Below are 23,149 nucleotides of genomic sequence, written 5' to 3'. Positions count from 1 at the left end.
GTTTTTACATAAAAAAGGCTTTTTTGGATCACCCTCGCTTTTAGAATGAACAAAAAGAGGCCCATAGATGGTACAATGGACAGAGCACTAGACCTAAAGTCAAGAGGACTTGAGTTCAAATTTAGCCTCTGACATGTAACACTTCCTAACTGTGTGACCCTGGGAAAATGTTCTTTTTTAAAATTAAAGCTTTTTATTTCTCAAAACATATATGTGGACAATTCTTCAACATTAGCCCTTGCAAAATCTTGCGTCCCAATTTTCTCTCCTGTGTGGTTCAGAAATGGTGAGGGGTCACCATTTAATTAAAGAAAAAAAGCTGAAGTCCCACCCATGGAGCAAACAATCGAAGAGAGGAAGCATTGTAGGAGGCAGGATCAACACCTAACACAAAAACCCCCTCCCACCACTGACCCTCATCCTTATTGGCTGAGGATCTTGCATTCTAAACAAGTCTGAACTTGACCAATAAGTACATAGTTGCCTATATTTGACTGAAACAGGGAGGTACTGATGTCATAGGAGGATAGCAGGGAGGGGACTTAAGTATGCCCTTGACTCAATGCTTAAAGTCCTTCAGGCCTACTCAAACTCTGAAAAAGATGAAGCCCTTACTCAATTTTCACAACTGTCTTGAAAGATCTCACCTCATCTCTTTTCCTCCCTTTCCCCATCCCTCCCCTAGATGGCAAGTAGTCCAATATATGTTAAACATGGTATAAATATATGTTAAATCTAAGGTATGCATACATATTTATACAATTATTGTGCTGCACAAGAAGAATCAAATCTATCCAGTAAAAAAAGAAGCAAAATAAAATGCAAGCAAGCAAAACATAAAAAGTGAAAATGCTATGTTGTGAACCACATTCAGTTCTCACAGTCCTCTCTCTGGGTGTAGATGATTCTCTTCATCATTGAATAATTGGAATTGGTTTGAATCATCTCAATGTTGAAGAGAGCCACATCCATCAGAATTGATCGTCGTATAGTCTTATTGTTGCCATGTATAATGATCTCCTGGTTCTACTCATTTCACTCAGCATCAATTCATGTAGGTCTCTTTAGGCTGGGTAAATCATTTAATCCCAATTGCTTTGTGCCCCCCCTCAAAAAAAGGCCCAGAGAAGTTTATACATATTGACAGAGACAAGATTTGAACCCGAGTTCTTCTGACTCCAAATCCAAATCTACTATATTAAGTTAGCAGATTCTGAGTATAAACCATCTCAAAGCCTGAACAAGGCTGTCTCACTGGTGTGTGTGTGTGTGTGTGTGTGTGTATTGGGAAAGCTTCTTCTCTCCAGGGCTCATTCTATATCTGTCCTAACAGTCATTTCCTTCATGTCAGGACTAAGGCAAAAAGGAAGGAGGTATCTACCTGTCTAAGCCTAATTCTGTGAGCTATGTAGTGCTCCTTCCTGAAATCCTTGAGAAAGAATTGACCAGTCTCAGATTTCAGAGCACCAATGATTGATGTATCAGGAAGCTGCAAAGGTTAGGATCAGGGGCTACTGCAGCTCCCAGCTAACCCATTCACCTGTCAAGGGTGGCAGCTGGGGCCAAAGAGTCTATAACCTTTAATGCTTGGTTAGAGGTGTTCAATAAAATATTCATCCCAAGGAACAAGGAACCTCATGGCTCTGCTCTTTTTAATGAAAGGTAAACATTTTCTTTGCAAGAGAGTACCCATAACAAAATGGTCCCATGTCTTTTTATTTCTTTCCTCTGTCATTCTAGTCATATCTCAATGTTAAATGTTCCAGGACAACCCCATAGGGAATCTTGTGTTTCGAATTGTGTTAACAGTTGTCAATTCTGTAGGTACAGAGGATTTTGTTCATTAAACCCTATGAAACCGGTGTTTCCTCATCTTGGCTGAAACTGTGTCTAGATATCACCTGCTAACCCAACCTCAGGTTTGCAAAGATCTTTCCAAATATCTCATTTTATCCTTACATCAATGGTTGCCATTATTATTTTTATTTTGTAGAGTAGGTGCTATTGTTATTTTTATTTTATAGGGGAGGAAATTAAGTCTGGTGGAGCTTAAGTGACTTGCTTAAGCATCTCAAAGGTAATTAACAGTCTGAGGTCTGATTCTCAGAGCTTCCTGACTCCAAAGTCTGTGCTCTTTCATCACTAAGACTCTGCGAGTCTGGAAAATCAGTTTTGTGAACTTGGCTGTGTTGGCCCCTGCAAATCAATTTGGCCTGTGTTCACTTTCTTAGGCCAATTTCATTCTTTCTTTTATTAAATGTTTTATTTTTATTACTTTTATTTATTTAAAGTATTTAATATTTATATTTATAATATAATATATAATAATACAATAATAAAAATATAAATTTATATTAAAGTATTTAATACTTTTATTAAAATGAGTTTTAGTGCTGTCTTTGGTTTTCATATCAGCCATTTCTTAAAATGCCCCCACCTCCCTCCAAAAAGTGAACTTGTCTTTTATAACAACAACAAAAAATGCAATTAAGCAAAAACGGCTGACTGGGTAGTGGCACCTGAAAATGCATATAACATTCTGCCCTGGTCGTCTTCTACCTCTCTGCTGTGGAGAGGGAGGGGAATTTCATTATCTATTTTAGGATCACTACTGGTCTATCAGATTTTAACTTCTTTTAAATATTCCTCTTATTGATATTATTGTGATTATTTTGTATAATATTTCTTTGATTCAGCTTATTTCAGTCTTCATTAGGTCATAAAAATTGAACAATCAGTTTTCTTGAGCTCATTTCAGCCACCTCCAGCACATCCCTAATTGGGAGGGATCTTAGCAAATATCTAGCTAACCATCAGTTGGCGTTGGCCAATTCCTTAACTCACTGTTTCTCCCCATCTACATCTCTAACATCATTAATTTTTCTTGGAGACACTCACTTACCTATAACTCACGCCATTTCCCCAAATATGCTGGGCAAGGTATGTGACATCAGCTGTGGGGGAAGACATTGGAGGGATTTGATGCAAAGTTTCACATTCATTGAGGATTCAAGGGATGAATAATCTTTAAGCACTGAAAATCCATACTTAATATAAGATCCATAAATGCTAACTAAAAATTAAATAGATGGCAAAAATAATGCTAAGATATAGTTAAGTTTTTGTTTTTAAAAATTTCATTGCGACAAAGTCTGGAAAGAATATGAGCATCTTTAGACTGGAATTTTGAAAAGTCTTTTTTGAGTTTGATTGAATTAATGCAACCAATAGAATGATATCTTGAAACAAAGTGACTTGAAAAGGCTATTGCTGCACAAATGAAGACATTTTCTAAGATAATTTGACAGTAGAAAAACATCTGAGGACCTACACAGAATGGTACATATTATGGCCCTTACTATAGCAAGGACAATAAGGGAAATGGGGCACTACTTTGGAATATCCTTGAAAATAGATGCCAAATGCCACCACAATTGGGGCAAGTAGGTGGCACAGTAGTTAGAGTGTTGCGTCTGGAGTCAGGAAGACTTGTGTTCCTGAGTTTAAATCTGACCTCAGACACTTATTGAATTTTATGACTCTGGTATCCTCATTTGGAGAAAGAAATGGCCAAGTACTCCTATATTTTTGCCAAGAAAACGCTGAAGGGGGGTATAAAGAATGGGCAAGACTGGAATGACTGAACAACAACAACAACAACAACAAACAACAGAAGGGACAAGAGAGGAAAATTATTTTCAGTGAGTACACAGAAGATGTGAACTTACAACTAAACATATTTAACTAACAAAAAAGTCACTTTATGCAATAGTTCATAGAACATTAGATATTAATAATAATGTCTACATAGCAACATCATCAGATTATTTCTATCCAAACCCCATCAGAATAGATTAAGAAATCATCACCATCATTACCATCATCACATTTATCATCATCATCATCATCATCATCATCATCATCATCAATCATCATGATCTTCTTATTCTTTATAGTGCTCAGAATATAATGGAATTTGTAAATACCAATGAGAAAGTAAGTTAGGACAGCTTTCCAGTTGAACTCTCCCAATTTTCCCATCTAAACAATTTTAGAACAATGATTCAAATCAAATTTTGGAGTGACAGAGCCAAAAAAAAAAGCTTCAGTGAGGCATTTTTTGAGTCTAATAAAACTTTAGAGATCAGCAAAAGAAATTTGTGATTCTAGTGGAATGCACAGTGGTAACAGTGCCTATAGTAGCAAAAGCAGCATCTTCAGGAGCTCTAAACTTAGAGATGGTAAGGAGATCAGAAACTGGTCAGAAAGAGATTCTAAGGGATTCTTTATCAGCACCATGGCTGGCACTGATTGGCAACTCTGTTGCTCATATGAAGCTATATGTTGCAGTTACCAGATGGAGAGGAGAGCTTGTGGTTGATTATAAGGGAACAGTGGCAGTGGTCATAGTTCCAGAATCGAGAGCAACAATAGCATTTGCAGCTGCGGGTAAGTTGGGACTCTTCATACATAAAGACCAGAGCTCAGATCAGGTGAGCAGTGGCCATCCTTCTACCAAGATCACACCATCTTGAAAGCACCCAAAACTTGCAGAATCTCAGAACTAGCTATAAAAACAGCAGCAGAGAAAAAACCCTGAAGCTTGGGACACAGCTATCCTAGTCCTAGGTGAGTAGAACTCAGATTTAACAAAGTTCAAAGTCAAAGAATGGATTGAGAAAATGAACAGACAAGCAAGCAAAAAGCAACAGCAACAACAAAGAACTTGATCATTAAAAAAAAAAAAAAACTACTATTGTGGCAGAGAAGATCAAGACATAAACGTAGAAGAGCTATGTTTAAACATATAAAAGCAAAACTTGAAAAAAATTACATTGGGACCCAAATAAGAATTTCTGGAAGAGTTAAAGAAAGAGAAAAGCAGAGGTAGGGGAAAAACTGGAAAAAGAGTGAAAGTAAAAATTATAAAAAGAGAATTAAAGGTCAAAGAGGCACCCAAAATCCTGAATTGTAGAAAAGGCACAAAATTTCACTGGAGAGAACTCCTTAAAAAGCGGTATTGGCCAAATGAAAAAGAAATATAAGATCTTGTTGAAAAGAAATTCCTTAAAACTATTAGATTTAGAGAAGTGATGAAACTAATAATTCCATGAGACACCAAGAAACACTGAAACAACAACAACAAAAAAAAGAATGAAAAAATAGAAGAAAATATGAAATATCTTATCAGGAAAATATAGAAAACAATATCAATGTGAATTAATTTAAGAATTAGTGTGGACTACCTAAAAGCCATGATAATAGTCTAACCTAGACATCCTATTTCAAGAAATTATCATGGAAAACTGCCCTGATATCATAGAACCAAAAGATAACAAAGAAATGGAAAAAATTCACCACTCCTGAAGAGATCCCAAAATGAAAACTTCAAGAAATATCATAGCCAAATTCTAGGACTCCCAGGTCAAGGAGAGAATATTGGAAATGGCCAGAAAGAAACCATTTACATATCATAGTGCCATAGTCAGCATATTCCCAAAGGCAAAAGAACTAGAATTATAACCAAAAATCACCTACTCAGAAAGACAGTGTAATTATTCAGGGAAAAACAAATATTTAATGAAATAGAGAATTTCAAGCATTCCTGATGAAGAGACTAGAGCTGAATAGAAAATTTGATATTCAAATGCAAGATTCAAGAGAAACCTTTTTTTTTTATGGCAAATATGAAAGAGAAATGATAAGGGACTCAACTAAATTCTTGATAGTCTTATGTGGAAAAATGACACATGTAACTCCTTAGAATGTTATCATTACAGCAGTTAGAAGGAGTCTACATTGACAGAGGATATAGGTTTGATTCAATTGTGTTAGAATGAAGGAGTGAGAAAGAGTTAAGTACTAGGAGTAGAGGGAAGGGAGAGACAGAATAAAGAAAATTTTCTCACCCAAAATAGATACACAAGGATGAACTTTTATAATAAAAAGGAAAATGTGGGTGGTGGAGGCAAGTAATATTTGAACTTCACTGTCATCTAAATTGTTTCAGAGAGGGAAAAATATATATGTGTGTATATATATATATATACATATATATTCACACACATACACTCAGTTGTGTATAGAAATATATTTTATTCAGTATGGAAATAGGAGAAGGGGATTAGATAATGGAATACAAATGATAAAAGAAAAGGCAAATTAAAGGAGGCAGTGATTAGAAGCAAAATAGATTTTTGAGGAGAGAGGATAAAAAGAGAGAGGGAGGAAAAAAAAAAAAGAAAACAGGATAGAAAGAAATACACAGTAATCATAATAACTGCAAATGTGAATGGGATGAACTCACTTATAAAACAGAAGCAGATAGCAGAATGAATCAAAAACCAGAATCCAACAATATATTGTTTACCAGAGAAACATTTGAAACAGAAAGACACACACACACAGAATTAAAATAAAGGACCGATGCAGAATCTAATATACTTTAGCTGAAGTAAAAAAGGCAAGGGATAGCAGTCTCAAAGCAAAAGTAAAAATAGACTTATTTTTATTATATATATTATATAATTATAATTATATATATTATATATATATATATCCCTTATATATATATTACATATATTATAAGGGATTATACTGAAGGGTACTATAGACAAGGGCGGCTAGATGGCTCACTGGATAGAGTTCTGACCCTGGAGTCAGGAAGATTTGAATTCAAATCTAGCCTCAGATATTTACTAGCCTGGTAACCCTGGACAACTCATTTAACCCTATTTGCCTCAATTTCCTCATATGTAAAATGGACTGAAGAAGGAAATGGCAAACAATTCCAGCATCTTTGATAAGAAACTCACAAATGGGCTCAGAAAGAATCAGATATTACTGAAATAACTGAACAACAGCACTTATAGACAATGAAGTAATATAACTTTTTTTTTTTTTTTTTTGGCATCAATTTTCTCTGATAAAGGCCTCATTTCTCAAATGTTTTCTGAATATGGTACTCAGTAATTAGAACCCTGGACCTGAAGTCAGGAAGACTCATCTTTTTTTACTTTAAATCTAGGCTCAGACACATTAGCCATATAATACTGGGTCACTTAACTCTGCTTCCTTCAGTTTCTTCATCTATAAAGTGAACTAGAGAACTAGCAAACTACTCCAGTATCTTTGCTAAATGATCAAAAGATTTAAATAGGTGTTTTTTTTTAAATAAACCAAAAGCTCTCTCCAGTCATATGAAAAAAGTGTTCTAAATCACTATTGATTAAAAAAACAGAAATTATGATAACTCTGAGATACTATCTCACACATATGAGAAATGACAAATATTGGAGAACACGAGGGAAAAATAGATACATTAATGAACTGCTGGTGGAATCGTGAACTGGCTCAATTATTTTGGAGAATAATTTAGAACTATGCCTGAAGGATTCTAAAATTCTGCATACCCTTTGAATCAGTAATACTGATACTAGGTCTATATGTATCTTAAAGAGGTGAAAAAGAAAGAAAAACAACTATATGTACAAAAATATTTATAACAGCTCATATATATGCACATATATAAAACATCTGGTGGCAAAGAGTTGGAAATTGAGGAATTGAGGATATAGTCAAAGTGTGGTATATGGTTGTGGAGTACTACTGTGCTGAAAGAAATGACAAGAGGGGTGGTTTCAGGAAAAAAACATGGCAAGATCTAGATGATCTGTTGCAAAGTGGCGTAAGAAGAACCAGAACTTTATCATGCATAGTAACAACAATATTTTAATGATGAAAGACTTGGCCACTTTGATCAATGCAATGATCCAAGACCATTTCAAAAGACTCATGATAAAAAATGTTATCTAGTTCTAGGGAGAGAACTGATAAATTCTAAATACAAATTGAAGTATAATTTTCTCACTTTATTTTTCTTGCTTTCAAAATTTTGGCTAATGTGGAAATGTTTTGCATGATTTCACATATATAATTGATATCATACCATTCTGCCTCTTAAATACGTATAAGACGATTTGGGAGGGAAAGAGAATTTACAACTTAAAATTTAAAAAGAAAAGATTATTAAAAACAAATAACCAAAATGTAAAAATATATATGTTAAAAATCTGAAAAAAGTAAAAAAAATATAAGAATTGATATTACAGAAACAGTGTTGATACAGAGGAACCTATACTTGAAATCAAACCTTGAGTTCAAATTCTGATTTGAGCATTCATTAGATATGTGATATTGGGCAAATTACTTCTCTCAGTTTCAGTTGTCATAATTTAAAATGCAATGTGGTCTCCAATGGAACATGGGGATAAAAATATTAGTGCTTCCTATCTCATAAGATTGTCATTGGATAAAATGCTTTATAAACCTTTGAATAGTATAGTCATGGTGGCTATTATCATCTAGGGGCAATAATCTTTTGACTTCCTTTCCATTCAATAAGCTACAACTAGCTCCTTGTCTAGTAGCAAGAAACTATGCAAAACACACTAAAACATGAAATACTCATCTTTAGTCATAGGACCATAGATTAAAAGCTAAAAGGGATGTTAGAAACCATCCTGTGTAAAGCCCTTCATTTTACAAATAAGGAGGTTGAGGCTAAATAGCTTGCCCAAGATCATTGGGGTCACAAGGGACAGAGGCAGGATGTAAATGCCCTTCCTGTGGCTCCAAACTAATTTTTCTTTCCATTGTACCATGGATCTTGGCAGGAGCCTTCATCCCAGGTATCTTAATGACATTCAAATCCCTTGCCTCACTACTCATCATATACAATAATTATTTACTTTGGAGACTACTGAAGTCAGACATAGAGCCAGTCATGTGGGCCCTCATCCTTCATCACCCTTCATACTACTGTATAAAAGCAGCTGCCTTCCCAAGGCTTTCAGGAGATCTCAGAAGAGAATAGGAACAAGGATCCAAGTATCCTCACTGAAACAGGTAAAACCTGTGAGTGTGGGGCAAAAATACTGCTGAGAAACTTTGTAGGGGCAAAAAAGTGGGGATAATTGGGATTTGCTCTCTATTTGTCCTTGATGCAATGCATAACATTGTTCTTCTAAGGACAAGTTTCCTTCTTTGCAGAAATAAAGTGTGAGCATAGCAGCAAACCTACTAGATCTAATGTCAGAGGAACTGGATACAAATGCTGACTCTATTTCTTGCAACTAATGTGATGTTAGGCAATCCACTTAACTTTTCAGGTATTTAGTTTCCTCATCTGTAAAATCAGAGGTGAACTAGATTATTTCTGAATAACTTGTCAGTTCTAAGAAATTCTGACTCTTACTGGTTATACTTTTATTTATATTTATATATGTATTATATACCCACTTGTTCTGGACAAGTCACTTCATCTCTGCCAGTCTTAGTTTCCTCATCTGTAAAATGGGGATAGTAACAGCAACTACTTGCCATGAGGTCTAAGAATGTAGAATGAGATGATTTAAGTACCGTGATAGTCTTAAGGTGCTATACAAATGTTGTTATTATTATTAAATTTATTAATATTACTATTAGCCAGAATTCTGGGAAGCAGCATAGGACAATGGAAAGAATATTGATTGTGGAGTCAAAGGACCTGGGATCAAATTCTAGGTCTTTCACTTATTATCTGTGTGACTATGAGAAAAACTGTTAAACTTTCTTAGTCTGATTTTCCTTATTTGTAAAATGAGTGCTGGACTAGAACACTATGCCTCTATTTACCACATTTTTCCCCTCTGATGAGGCAACTGAGGTTAAGTGACTTGTCCAGGGTCACACAGCTGGTAAGTGTCAAGTATCTGAGGTTGCATTGGAGGAGCATTGGAGGCTGCCTCCGAGGCTGGCACTCTGTCCGCTGCATCACCTGGCTGGCCCCCATTCTTATCTCTAAACTTAGGATCTTATTAGTGTTTCTTTCTTGCCTTTGTAGACCTAGGATCTAGCTCAGGTTCTGATGCATAGTAACCATTTCATAAATGCTTGTTTTTCATGGTTCCTTCCTTTAAAAGACTGTGAAAATTAGAGGAATGTACTCTAAAAGTAACAATTTTTCTTATGAATACCCAGTTGGTACAGGTAATATCCATTCAGTCCTCAGATGCTTACAACCTCTCCCCTCTCCCTGCAGGAACAGCCTAAAGATGCTTTCTCTTTGGAGACTCACTCTCTTGTGTGGCCTGCTCATCGGCCCCTCCTGCTGCCTGCTAGATTCCCTCAGCATTTTGCCAGCTGTGGTAAATAAGGACCTGGATATCCTGAAAGACAAGGTTCAAGGTGAGTCAATAGAAGTGACAGGTAATGGCACAGGATAGACAACTCTATCCACCACATCTCACGGCTCCAATTCTAACAGGTACCATCAGCTGAAGGATGATGCTTGCTTATGTGCATACCCAACAACCAGACTTTTCTAAGGCATCATTCTCCCTATTACACACCTTTTTATTGACTGACCTCTATGCCTGGAACTCTCTTCCTATTAATCTTTGTCTCCTGGCTTCCTACTTTTCTTCAAAACTCAGTTCAATGGGCAGCTAAATGGTACAGCGGATAGAGCACCAGCCCTGAAGTCAGGAGGATCTGCGTTCAAATGTGACCTCAGACACTTAGCACTTCCTAGCTGTGTGACCCTGGGCAAGTCACTTAACCCCCATTGCCTCAGCAAAAACAAAACAAAGCTTAGTTCAAGTCCCATCCTTAGGTTTTTCCTGGTCTCGACCAGAAGCTAGTGCCTTCTCTTTGTGGTTGTCTTTCATCTACTCTATGTCTTGCCCATACCAAATTGTTTTGATGTTATCTTTTCCTTTAAAATGTGAGCCCCCTGAAAGAGGGATTGTGTTTTTACTTTTCTTTTTATCCCCAGCCCTTGAAATAGTTCCTGGCCTATAGTAAGCACTTAACAAATGCTTGTCAATTAATGAAAAGAATGGTAGATATATCAGATCTTAGAATGGAAAAGATGTAAGCAAGAATGTGCTGGAATTGTCTCCAATGCAACTCCTTTTTTCCAATTGTATTTTATTTTTCCAAGTATACCCAAATATAGTATTCAACAATCATTTTTTGTAAACCTTCATGTTCTAAATTTTTCTTTATTAGTTCCACGGTTCCTTCCTCCTCAAGACAGCAAACTGATATAGGTTAAATATTTGCAATTTTCTTAAACATTTTTCCATCTTTGTCATGTTGTACAAGAAAAATCAGACCAAAAGAGAAAGAAAACATGAGAAAGATAAAAACACCAGACAAACAAACAAACAAACAAAAAACCCAGAATTGTGATCCATATTTAATCTCCATGGTTCTTTCTCTGGAAGAGATTGACATTTTCCCCTCCCAAGTCTGTTATATGAATTGAACTCTTGAGTTGAAAGACAACTCTTAATTTATTAGTGTGAGCACTTAAAACTCCGAAATCTGCAAATCATACAGATCAGGACCTGACTGATTGCTTTGTTGATTATATGAACTAAGAATGTGATGGAGAAAATTTTAATACTGCAGATTAAATATAAAAATATTGAACTTAAATTTTCTCCAGAGAAAATGTAATTTCTCCTCTATTAGCAGCCTGCTAAGGTGTAGGTTAAAAGAATTTAGAATTAGAATTTTGGAAACCATCTAATCACAGGATCATAGTTTTCATAGGAAACTGAGGTCTGGCCCAACTGGATGGCAGAGTGGACAGACCACCAGACCTACAGTCAAGAAGATCCGAATTCAAACCCATCCTCAGACACTTACTAGCTGTGTGATCCTAGATAAGTCACTTAATCTATCAGTTTCCTCTTCTGTAAAATGAACTGGAAAAGTAAACCACTCTAGTATCTTTGTCAAGCAACAGTAATAACAATAAACCTTCCAAATCCAAATGGGATCTCAAATGAAAATGACTGACAACAGCAAATTCAGGTCTAGAGAGTCCAAGTTACTTGCCCAACATCATCCAGGTAATAAGTGATAGAGGAAGGATTCCTCCAGTTCTAATTCTCTTTCCATTGTACCCTGTATTGCTGTTGTTCGTCTGTGTCTTGATTCTTTTTGCAAAGATCTGGGAGTTGTTTGCCATTTCCTTCTCCAGCTCATTTTACAGATGAGAAAACGGAAGCAAACAAGGTTAAGTGACTTTTCTAGGAGCACAAAACTAGCAAGTGTCTGAGGCAGGATTTTAATCCAGAAAGAAAAGTCTTCTTCACTCCAGGCTTGGTGCCCTGTTTAAGTGCCACCCAGATGCCCTACCATTGCCTGTCCATGCATTTGGAATGATTGATACTCTTGTTCCCAGTTTCCAATATAGTCTAGCAAATCCCAGTTCCTTTTCTCAAAGAAATGTGAACTCTTTAAGTATTTTCAATTGCCTTTAGTTTCTACACATTTTCTGAAACACTCATTTCCCTATCCATTTCTTCTATCAAGGCAGAAAATTCGTTCAATTTTTCTAATCTGAGTCTCTTGGAGTAACCTGCTTCTAATTTCTTCACTGCTCCCTCTTTAATCTGTGCTTTGCTTCTTCCTACCTGCTAGGTGGTTGGTGTTCAACAAATATTTATTGATTATTTGATTGGTTTTATTTGCAGTGCTTGGTCATGATTTTTTTGATGAAATGAGCAAACTGGAGATTTCCCTAGAACAACTTGTGGGGACTATATTACGTGATATTGAGAAACTTTCTGGAAAAGCTCTTAATGCTTTCATCTCCAAAGTTGTAGCATTTTTGGGGTAAGTTTCGGCCCGTTAGGCTTAATGGAAACCTTTTAGAAAGAGACAGGAGATCCTGGTGGGGGGGGTAGGGTTTGAGTCTATTCTATCTCCATACAGATTCTACCACAATAGTTTCCATCTCACTTCAATCCCCGGAACGTTCAAAAAAGAAGGATATAAATATGGGATAGAGAATGTAGTAGAAGTTAAGGAAATTATAGAAAACCAGAGGCTAAGGCTTGAGACAACTAGATGGTACAGTAGATAAAGTGCCAGGACTAAAATCAGGAAAACTCATCTTACTGAATTCAAACTTGACCTCAGATACTGCCTAGTTGTGTGACCCTGGCAAGTCACTTAACTCTGCCTCAGTTTCCTCATTTATAAGATGAACTGGAGAAAGAAATGACAAACCACTCTAGTATCTTTCCAAGAAAACTCCAAATTGGGTCACAAAGAGTCAGACACGACCTTTCTAATTTATAATTTTTTTCTTATATACAATTATGGTTTTGGATTAGACTTTGGCCTTTTTTGAGTGATGGACACCAGTGGCAGCCTTTTCAGAATGATATCTTTAATTAGCTAAATAAAATACACAGAATTAAAAAGAAATCAATTATAATGAAATAATTATGAAAACCTCTCAAAAAAATTCACCTTGTTGATAATTAAGAGTAATTCTAGTTTTGAGATTTGACAGTCTTTCTTCTGTCTCATATTGTTTTCTTGTCTTCAAATGCTTTTCTCAGAAAAGAATGGCATGTAATGACTTCCTTGGTGTCTGTGCAGGTTAAAGATTGAGGACATAGCATATCTGAACATCAAACCTGAATTGAGTGCTGATGGCAACAGTCTCCAGCTCAGACTGCCTGTTAGTGCAGCAATTACCTTGAAACTGTGAGTGCACATTGGGAAACAAGAGATTTCATGGGTGACGGCACTGTGGAGTCCTGGCTTGGGGTTAGAGAATTAAAGAACTTTAGTTGTTTTGTTTCTAACTTATTTGTCATTTTAGGTAAATGATTTCTTGTCTCTGGGGCTTAGTCTTCCTCCTAAAGTGAGGGTACTGAAGTAGGCTGGCTTCTCAGATGCCTCCCAGATCAATATTCAGTCAAATTTGGACCTTTCCTTTAAATTGGTCTCATTTATTCTAGTTATAAGTGAGGACCCTCTCATAATTACTAATGCTAAGAAATATTTCAATGTGAACTATCATTATCCCATGAAAAAGGATTAAGTAATGTAAAGTAAGTAAAGGATTTCTACAGGTTAAGGAAAATATGGATGAGCACAATGGGAAACTGATATAAATAATATAAACTTGTGGGTAAAGAAAATATTTCTTCTCTCTAAAATCAGGAGGTCAGATTAAGTAGTCTTCAGGAGACCTCCTACTTTTGACATTTTATGAGATTAGGCCCCTATCAAAAACTAGCTTCATTTGCTTTGATTATAATTAATAGTGTAAACTTTTTATGCAAATGTGGAGAATGAGTCACATTAAAATTTTGTATGGCATTATGTATTGTTAAAAGAATCATCAATTATAATCAAAGCAAATAAAACCAGTTTTTGATAAGGGCCACCTAATCCAATCCCTTGATTTTAGAGAGAAGGATTATGTTCTAAGGGAAATATATGAATTCAGATAATGATATGGTGATGTAAACTTATGGGTGAAGGAAAGAATGGAGAAGATATAAACCTGTGGGTCCTGTGTCTCAATAATTCTATTTTTTCCCCAGAAATCCTTTGGCCTCAGATCTTATCAAAGCACAGGCTAATCTGGATGTCCTTCTCCAACTCAAAATTGTGACTGATGACAAGACTGGTCTTCCCAAAGTGACCCTTGGAGAATGTTTAGTTGACCAAACCACTATAAAGATAACTATTTTGGATAGGTGAGCATTATTTTTCATTTGTTAGATTTTGTTTCTGTCATTTGGGGTTAAAGTAGGAGAGGAACAGAGCCTTGTTCATAAGTTTACAATTCTGTTTGTTTCTTATTCTTCCATCCCCAACACTGATCTTGGTTTCTCTCCCTTCTGGGTCTTAGTTATTTTTGTGAGAGCAGATTTTGATGGGAGAAAGGAAGAGTAAGGAGTGAAGAGAATGATATAGAACAGAGAAGCTAGGGTACTAGGCATTGACCTCACCATCCTGCCATGCCATGTGACTGTGACCGGTATGAACTCACTTTGCCTCAGTTCCCCTCCTCATAAGATAGGATTTGCTTTCCTCCAAAGCTAATGTGAAACTCAAGCAAGATCCTACATGAAGAAAGAATAGTGAGAACGTTCAGCAAATTTAAAGCCATGTGATATAATTGCTAACTGCTCTTATCAGCAAGGTCCTGTTTAAGATGTCTGATGGCTCTGGATGCTCTGGTCCATTTAACATCTGTGGTTCTGACATTGTTCTTTAAAAGTTCATTGGTGATTTGTTATTTGTATTGCTAACAACCTTCTTTGAAGTCTTCAGTCAATGGACTTTTTGGCATCAGGTCTGCCTATGGGTATATTCAGTGGATGACTCCTAACACTGTTATGTCTCACTTTCTCTTTTTATTAGTTCTGCAAGTTTGCAGGCTCGTATAGCAGAGAAGTTAGATGCTATTATAAAGAAATTAATTCCTTCTGTAATGCTGAAAAAGGTAGGTCCTGAGTATTTTCTTCTGGGTATTAAATTCTAGCATTTTTAGTTGTAAGCCCAATTCGTTGACCTTCTCTTTCTCTTCTTTATGCAAGTAAGCCTCTAGAGATATGAAATTTCCCCTTATTACCACTTTGGCTGCATCCCACACATTTTGATATGATGTCTCATTATTGTCATTTTCTTGGGTGAAGTTATTAATTATGTCTATGATTTGCTGTTTCACCCAATCATTCTTTAGTATGAGATTATTTAGTTTCCAATTATTTTTTGGTCTACTTTCCCCTGGCTTTTTGTTGAGTGTAATTTTTATTGCATCGTGGTCTGAAAAGGATGCATTCACTATTTCTGCCTTACTGCATTTGAGTTTGAGGTTTTTATGTCCTAATATATGGTCTATTTTTGTATAGGTTCCATGAACTGCTGAAAAGAAAGTGTACTCCTTTCTGTCTCCATTTTGTTTTCTCCAGAGGTCTATCATATCTAACTTTTCTAGTATTCTATTTACCTCTTTGACTTCTTTCTTATTTATTTTGTGATTTGATTTATCTAATTCTGAGAGTGCAAGGTTGAGATCTCCCACTATTATAGTTTTGCTATCTATTTCTTCTTGCAGCTCTCTTAATTTCTCTTTTAAGAATTTAGATGCTACACCACTTGGTGCATATATGTTTAATATTGATATTGCTTCATTATTTATGCTACCCTTTAGCAAGATATAGTGCCCTTCCTTATCTCTTTTAATTAGACCAATTTTTGTTTTTACTTGATCTGAGATCAGGATGGCTTGGGTATTAAATTCAATAAACATTTTACTAACTAGTAATACCAAGAACCTTGTGGTCTATGCTAGGGATACAGAGATAAAAAATGTCATGGTCCATTTCATCAAGGAATTTACAATCTATTGGGTAGATGAGATGTGGCATGCATATATCTTTCTATTATCTATATATCTAAATATATTTCTATGTTTCTACCACTGTGATAAGAGGTAAAGAAGGGAATTTGGGATAGAAAAGCTGTTCAGGTAAAATGCTATCCAAAATTTAGAAGGGAAAAATCAATTTTACTTGAAATGGGGTTGGAAGGAAAAAATACAATCTTTGTACATATTTAACCTAAATCAGATTACTTCTTGTCTTGGGGAGGAGGTAGGTAAGGGTGGGAGGGAGTAAAATTTAGAACATAAAGTTTTGTAAAAATGAATGTTGAAAACTCTCTTTACATATATTTGGAAAAATAAAATACTACTAAAAAAAGAATACTAGCTAGGCATAGAGAACAGCATTTATAATTCCAGAGGTTGAAGAAAGCAGGAATAGAATTGGGTAGAACAATACCTGTTGTTGTTTGTTCTTCATTCTTGAAGAAGACCATGACATTAGGTGAATTGGATTTAAGTAAGGGAGGGTGTGCAAGGTCACCTGACTCACTTTCCCCTTCAGAACCATCTCGGTTCAATAGCCAGCTATAAATCAGGATGACTGGAGATGGCCCTGAACACAATGGGAGACCTTGGTTTTTTTAAGCTAAAGTCTTCCATAGGTCTCAATCTGACTGAGGCCACACCCGTTCACAGATTCAGGTTAGCTAGCAATTGAGGCAAAGAATCTCTTCTTTTATTTAGTCAAATACATACATATATATATATATATATATATATATATATATATATATATATATATATATGGAAGACCTTCAAATATGTCTAGTACATTTATCCTTCCACGTCCCTTTCCTTGACATATCATGAGATGGCATAAGAAATTAAAAGGGAACTTTTTGGGGAGTTTTGCAGAAACCATAAAAACATGCAAAGGCCAGCAGACAATACAAAAAAAGTTCAGTAACTCAGAAATAGATAAAATATATGTACATACTATATAGTACCAACATATTTTATCTTTTAATATGTCTTTTAATAGTATAATAATTTAGACTTGTATGATATAAAGAGAGGGCAAATAAATTTTGTGTGGATTTTCCAGATCATGGGGATGCTTTTAACCCCCTTGATGTGGAAGGGATAACTATATATCAGAAGGAATACTGTGAGTTAAGGCTGTTCAAGTAGATTGCAACCAGACTGAGACTGTATTAGAGAAGGAACTAGCAAAATATCTCTGCCAAGAAAACTTCAGATGGGGTCATGAAAACACAGACATGACTAAAATGACTGAACAACAACTAATAGAAATTGCTGGAAATTTTGAGCAGGGAAGTGCCATGATTAGGGTGATACATTATGAAGCTCACTCTCAGAAGGTGAACAGAATGGATGAGTGAAGGGAAAGCCTGCAGGCAAGAATATGAACTCAGAGAGTTTACCATTGATCATGTGAGCAGAAATGATGAGGACTTGAATTTAGAGGGTAGTAAGAGAGTAGAGAGGTGGGAATGAATGAAAGATATACTGTGGATAAAAATAGGACAGGATTTTCTGGGGTATGGAGGGGAGAAAAGGTGGAGCCAAGAATGACTTCATGGCATAAATCTGGGAGATTAGGAAAATGGTGATCCTTCAGAGATATCAGCATGACCCTTTGCTTTTGCTTAGTTGTTTGTTATCAAGTCCAACTCTTTGTGACTCCATTTGGGGTTTTCTTGACAAAGGTATTGGAATCATGTGCTGTTTCCTTCTCCAGCTCATTTTATAGATGAGGAACTGAGGCAGCTAGGATTAAGTGATTTGCTCAGGATCACACAGCTAGTAAGACTAGATTTGAATTCAGGAAATGAGTATTTTTGACTTCAGGACTGGCGCTCCACTGTACTACTAGCATTTTCCTTTAGCAGCTGCTATTCTTGTACCCTTTGCCAAGGAAAGGCTAGCCCACCATAGTCTGTGTATATATTTTCTTTTAGGTCTGATGAATGTCTTATGCTCCCAAAAACCTTATCATGTAGGACTCAAGTGCTGCTTCTCCATACTGCTTTGAAATTATCCCTGTTATAGATGCTACCTGCTACTCTCACTTTTTTTTTTTTCTGAAAATGACAATATCTGTAGGTCACTCCAAAGCCTTAGGAGAGGAACAGAATTGTTCCCCCTTAAGGTAGCTTAAGGTCTTGTATCTTATCTCCTGTGCATACTTACATAATACATATACCTAAAAACACATATAAATACACATATGTACATTGGATTTTGAATCTGAAGAGCTTGGTTCAGAAATCAAATCTGAGCCTTACTAGCTGTCTAACCGAAGGCTAGTTCCTTTACATTTTCTTTATAAAATCTTTATAAAATTAGTATAAAAATTCTTGTACTATCTCAAAGATGGTTTGAAGGATAATGCTTAGTCAACTTAGTCAACTACAAGCAAATATGCATTTAAAAAATCCATCAAATTATTATGGTTATTATAATTATTTTCTGTCCATGTATACTACTCACCATGTGTTCTGTCTTGTAGATCTGTCCTCTTTTGGGGAGCTATGCAAACCTCATGGACGTCCAGAAAGTTCAGAATTTGATAAGTAAGTTTCATCTTGATACTTTTCTTGTCCTTTTTTAAAGTTCTGATCAGAGATTGCAGAAGCCAAATATTGAAGTTCGCTTTATCTTGTCTCTGTCCTCTTTCCCATAGGAGTCTGGTCAATCATTCTTATCCTGCTCCTATAGTGTCACCAGTTATCAAAAGCCAGGCTAAAGTGTTAAAGTGTTATTGATAATATAATGGAACAATTTGGGAGATTGAGCCTCAAAATGTGGGAAATGCCATATGTATTTGGTGGTTTTAGCTGAAATATTCATGATATGAGGATGGGTGAATTCAGTGTTTGGTGAAGAAAGGAAGGAAGGAAGGAAGGAAAAATGAAAAGAAGGAAGTTAGTAAGGAAGAAGGAAGAAAGAAAGGAAGGAAAAAAGAAGAAAAAGGGACAGATGGAAGGAAGGTGGGAAAATAGATTTGGAATATAGAGAGTGATGGACATAGAAAATCCCATTTTTAGCTATGCATTTTGAGTTTGTTGGGGATGGGACAGACTCTGTGGGGCATAGATTCCATCCCATGTCAGTTAGCCTTTTGCTATTTCATGTTAGATTTCAGTAGCCCCAACCTTGGCCAAAGACAAATCCCTAACTCCTGTGTTGTTAAATGGTAGTAATAACAATGATTCTTTTATCTGTAGTACTTGAAGATTTATCAAAGTGCTGCTGTTAAAATCTCTTTATGGGTATCAGGAGTTGAACCAGATGGTAGTTTTGTTCTGATCTGTATTTAACTTCTGTAATCCTATTTCTTCCTTGCCTGTATTTAATGAGAGAAAGAGAGAGAAAGAGGAGAGAGAGAGAGAGAGAGAGAGAGACAGAGACAGAGAGAGAGAGAGAGAGAGAGAGAGAGAGAGAGAGAGAGAGAGAGAGAGAGAGAGAGAGAGAGAGAGAGAGAATAAGAATAATAGAGAGCTTTTACTGGTAAAAGACTAACTGATTTTTTAGAAGTTTTGATTGTTTGCACCCAGACTTTCTCCTTAAACCAGGCTGTAGGGCTACTGTAGCTCTGTCAATTAATTTCCTTCTATTGTCAGAGAATTAGATCTACATTCTGTGTTTTCTTTTAGACCACCTTAAAACTGAGAAACCTGTGCAGGCCCCCGCGATTTAACGCTGATGAGTACCTTAATCTAACCCACCTAACAAGTAAGAATACTTTACTTTCTTCACAAAATCCTGAAGAAGAAAGGCCCTTCCTCTCAAGGAACCATATAGTCTTCATCTCTCATCATAGTGGTGGTCAGAATTTCTGGCTAGTTGGTCCCATAGTTAGAGCAAATGAGGTCAGGGTTCCATTTTGCTATGAATCCATTAGTGTCTTTATTTCACAGCTATAGAATGAGCCTTAATCCTACTCACAGATCAGTTTTTATCTTTGGCCCCGGTCTTACCCTAATTTTTTGCTACAGGCTAAGCCTTGAATTTAGTTATAGACTGACTAAGCCTAGAGCCCAGGAAAAAAATTAGTTTTTAACTCAGCCACAGCATAATTCCTGAATCTGGGCCTTCTTGGAATACAGGCAATGGACATAAATTGAAGAATGAACCTAGGCACAAATAGACTACCAAACCCATACAGAGATTAGGATGTAATGGTAATGTTAATGTTATTATAAAATACCTTTTTTTTCTTTCTCATTACAGGTTCATGTTCTCTTATGTTTGATGAGTTCTCTTATAATCCAGTCCATAGATGAGATGTCTTTGAAGTCACTCAGTTTAAACTGAGTTTTGGATTTAGTAATCCATGGGTCTCTTGCTGGGTATCCTCAGGGACTATCTCCTTCTATTCTGTTTCTTAAACTGGAATTCTCTTTGTGAATGGTGGGTACTGTATTTGTTTTATTTCCCTGCAAATAAAAATAATTCTTTTCAATGCACTTCATCTGTGTCATATTCTTGAATGTGAGGACCAAAGTACAGATCTACCTGAAGGAGAAAGGCTCTTGGACTCAGAAGTATAGTGGGAGAACATCTAACTGGAAGTGGAGTAGGCCCACATTTATCCCTATATTCTTATGGAACTGTGGACAATCCTTTTGGGCCTTAATTTCCCCATATATAAATAGAAGGTATTAGACTTATAAGCATAAAATATAATTCCAGTTCTAAAGTTCTGGAATTATTTGAAAGTTTCATAAATTCAACATCTAAAGAGAGAAATATATGAGTTCCTTCAAAAAACTGGAACAGTTGTGAAGCAGACATAAAGCCAAACATATATTTCCATGGCCTGTGGGACAGAGACTGAGTATGGTGAAGATGAAAAGGGAGGCTGGCTCTTATGATTTGTCATTTCATAGGGAAGACAGTAGCAGAGTTAGATCCAGAAAAGGACTCCCTAGAAGGCAGGATTTGAAGTGAATCTTGAAGAAAGGCATGAAAATCAGGAGGTAGAGGTATAAATGAAGAACATTCCAGGTGTGAGGGTCAGGTAGCATAAAGTCTCAGAGTTGAAACATGGAGTATTATTAAAAAATAATAGCTTTCTATTTTCAAAACACATGCAAAGATAATTTTCAACATTCACCCTTGAAAAATCTTGTGTTAGAAATTTTTTTCCCTCTCTTCCCCCCTCCCCTAGACAGCAAGTAAGTCAATATAGGTTAAATAGGTGCAATTCTTCTAAACAAATTTCCACATTTATCATGCTACATAAGAAAAATCAGATCAAAAAAGGGGAAAAAATGAGAAAAAAGCAAGCAAACAATAACAAAAAGACGAAAATACTATGCTATGATCCACATTCAGTCCCCTCTCTGGATGTGATCTCTCGATCACAAGTCTATTGGAATTGGCCTGCATCACCTCATTGTCAAAAAGAGCCAAATCCATCAGAGTTGATCATCATATTATCTTGTTGTTGCTGTGTACAATGTTCTCTTGGTTCTACTTATTTCACTTAGCATCACTCTTTCCAAATTTTATTAGGATTGCCTTGGATCACTGAACCACTGAAAAGAAACAAATCTTTCATAGTTGATCATCATACATTCTTACCATTACTATGTACAATGTATTTCTGGTTCTGCTTGTTTTGTTCAGCAGAGGTTCATGTAAATCTTTCTAAACCTTTTAAAAATCAGATTGTTCACTTTTTATAGAACAATAATATCCCATTACCTTCATATACTACAACTTGTTCAGTCAGTCCCCAATTGATGGGCATCTACTCATTTTCCAATTCTTTGCCGCCACAAAAAGAGCTGCAACAAACATTTTTGCACATGTGGGGCCTTTTCTCTCCTTTGTGTTTTCCTTGAGATATAGACTCAGTAATGGCACTGCTGGGTCAAAGAGTATATACAGTTTGATAGCCCTTTGGGTATAGTTCCTCATTTCACAACGTGAAATATCATTTCTTTCTCTCTTTCTCTCTCTCTCTCTCTCTCTCTCTCTCTCTCTCTCTCTCCCCCCCCCGAGGCAATTGGAGTTAAGTGACTTGTCCAGGGTCACACAGCTAGGAAGTGTTAAATGGCACCACTTAGCTATCCCTTGAATATAATTTTTAAGAAGCATTAAGAGTTCTGAGAGATTCAAGGAGAAGAGCTCTTTCCAAACCTAGGCTAATGATCTCTGCCTTTATGGGGAAGAAAGGAAAACACTGTGGCCCTCTAGCTAAAAGAATGTTGTAAAACCTACCTGAGACAACTACATTGCATTTCATTTAGTAGGCTTTTAAATGTTTGCTAAATTGGATGAATGCAGTTAAACATGTTACTTTTAGAGAATAAAACCAGACTTAACTGAGGGAAGTCACAAAATTTCTGCTTTATATAAGGAAAAATGTCTTAAGTATGGACAGTTCCCACAAGATGCAAATTTGACATTACATAAAGAATTCTGAAAGAAATTCACATTCCAAAATCCACACCTAAGTGTATAGTACTCTGATTTTTTCTTCTGCCCCTTAGTACTCTTTGACCTCCCACCCCTATTCCCTCTAAAAATAAAAACAAACAAACAAAAAAACCACTTAAAAAGGCATTTTGCTGGATCCTAGAAATATTAAGAAGAAAAAAGGAAAAAGTTCACTCTCAAGAATCACAATTCTATTGGATGACATAAAATATCTACTAATATGAAAAAAGAAGCAAATAAAATCATATCAAGGGAAGAGAATATTTGGGGTGGGTGGTGGGGTTAATAATAGAAAGGCACCATGTAGGAGGTTAGAAGATGGAACTTTCTTTGAAGAAAGCTAGGACTTTTGTCTTTTGGAACATTGAAAGGTAACTATTAAAACTTATGTGATTTTGACTTGTTCCTTAGTGCTTGAACTTTCCATAAGGATTTAAATTTTTTTTTAATTTGAAAGGTTTGAATTTTGACTTTATGGTC

At 36.0% G+C, this 23,149-nt stretch overlaps 1 protein-coding gene across 1 annotated transcript; it reads left to right on the top strand.

Annotated features, from left to right (window-relative positions):
- The first annotated feature begins 8,862 nt into the window (after positions 1–8,862).
- Positions 8,863–20,682, top strand: BPIFA2 (BPI fold containing family A member 2). Its single transcript, XM_031949519.1, has 9 exons — positions 8,863–8,907; positions 10,082–10,227; positions 12,531–12,672; positions 13,447–13,554; positions 14,403–14,558; positions 15,229–15,310; positions 18,729–18,792; positions 19,876–19,954; positions 20,453–20,682. The coding sequence occupies exons 2-8, from the start codon at positions 10,095–10,097 to the stop codon at positions 19,917–19,919; spliced, it is 729 nt and encodes a 242-aa protein (XP_031805379.1). The 5' UTR covers positions 8,863–8,907; positions 10,082–10,094; the 3' UTR covers positions 19,920–19,954; positions 20,453–20,682.
- The last annotated feature ends 2,467 nt before the right edge of the window (positions 20,683–23,149 follow it).

The sequence above is a fragment of the Sarcophilus harrisii genome, chromosome 2 (genome assembly GCF_902635505.1).
Source record: "Sarcophilus harrisii chromosome 2, mSarHar1.11, whole genome shotgun sequence".
In the NCBI taxonomy this organism is placed as follows: domain Eukaryota; kingdom Metazoa; phylum Chordata; class Mammalia; order Dasyuromorphia; family Dasyuridae; genus Sarcophilus; species Sarcophilus harrisii.
This window is presented reverse-complemented; position numbering and strand designations above follow the sequence as displayed.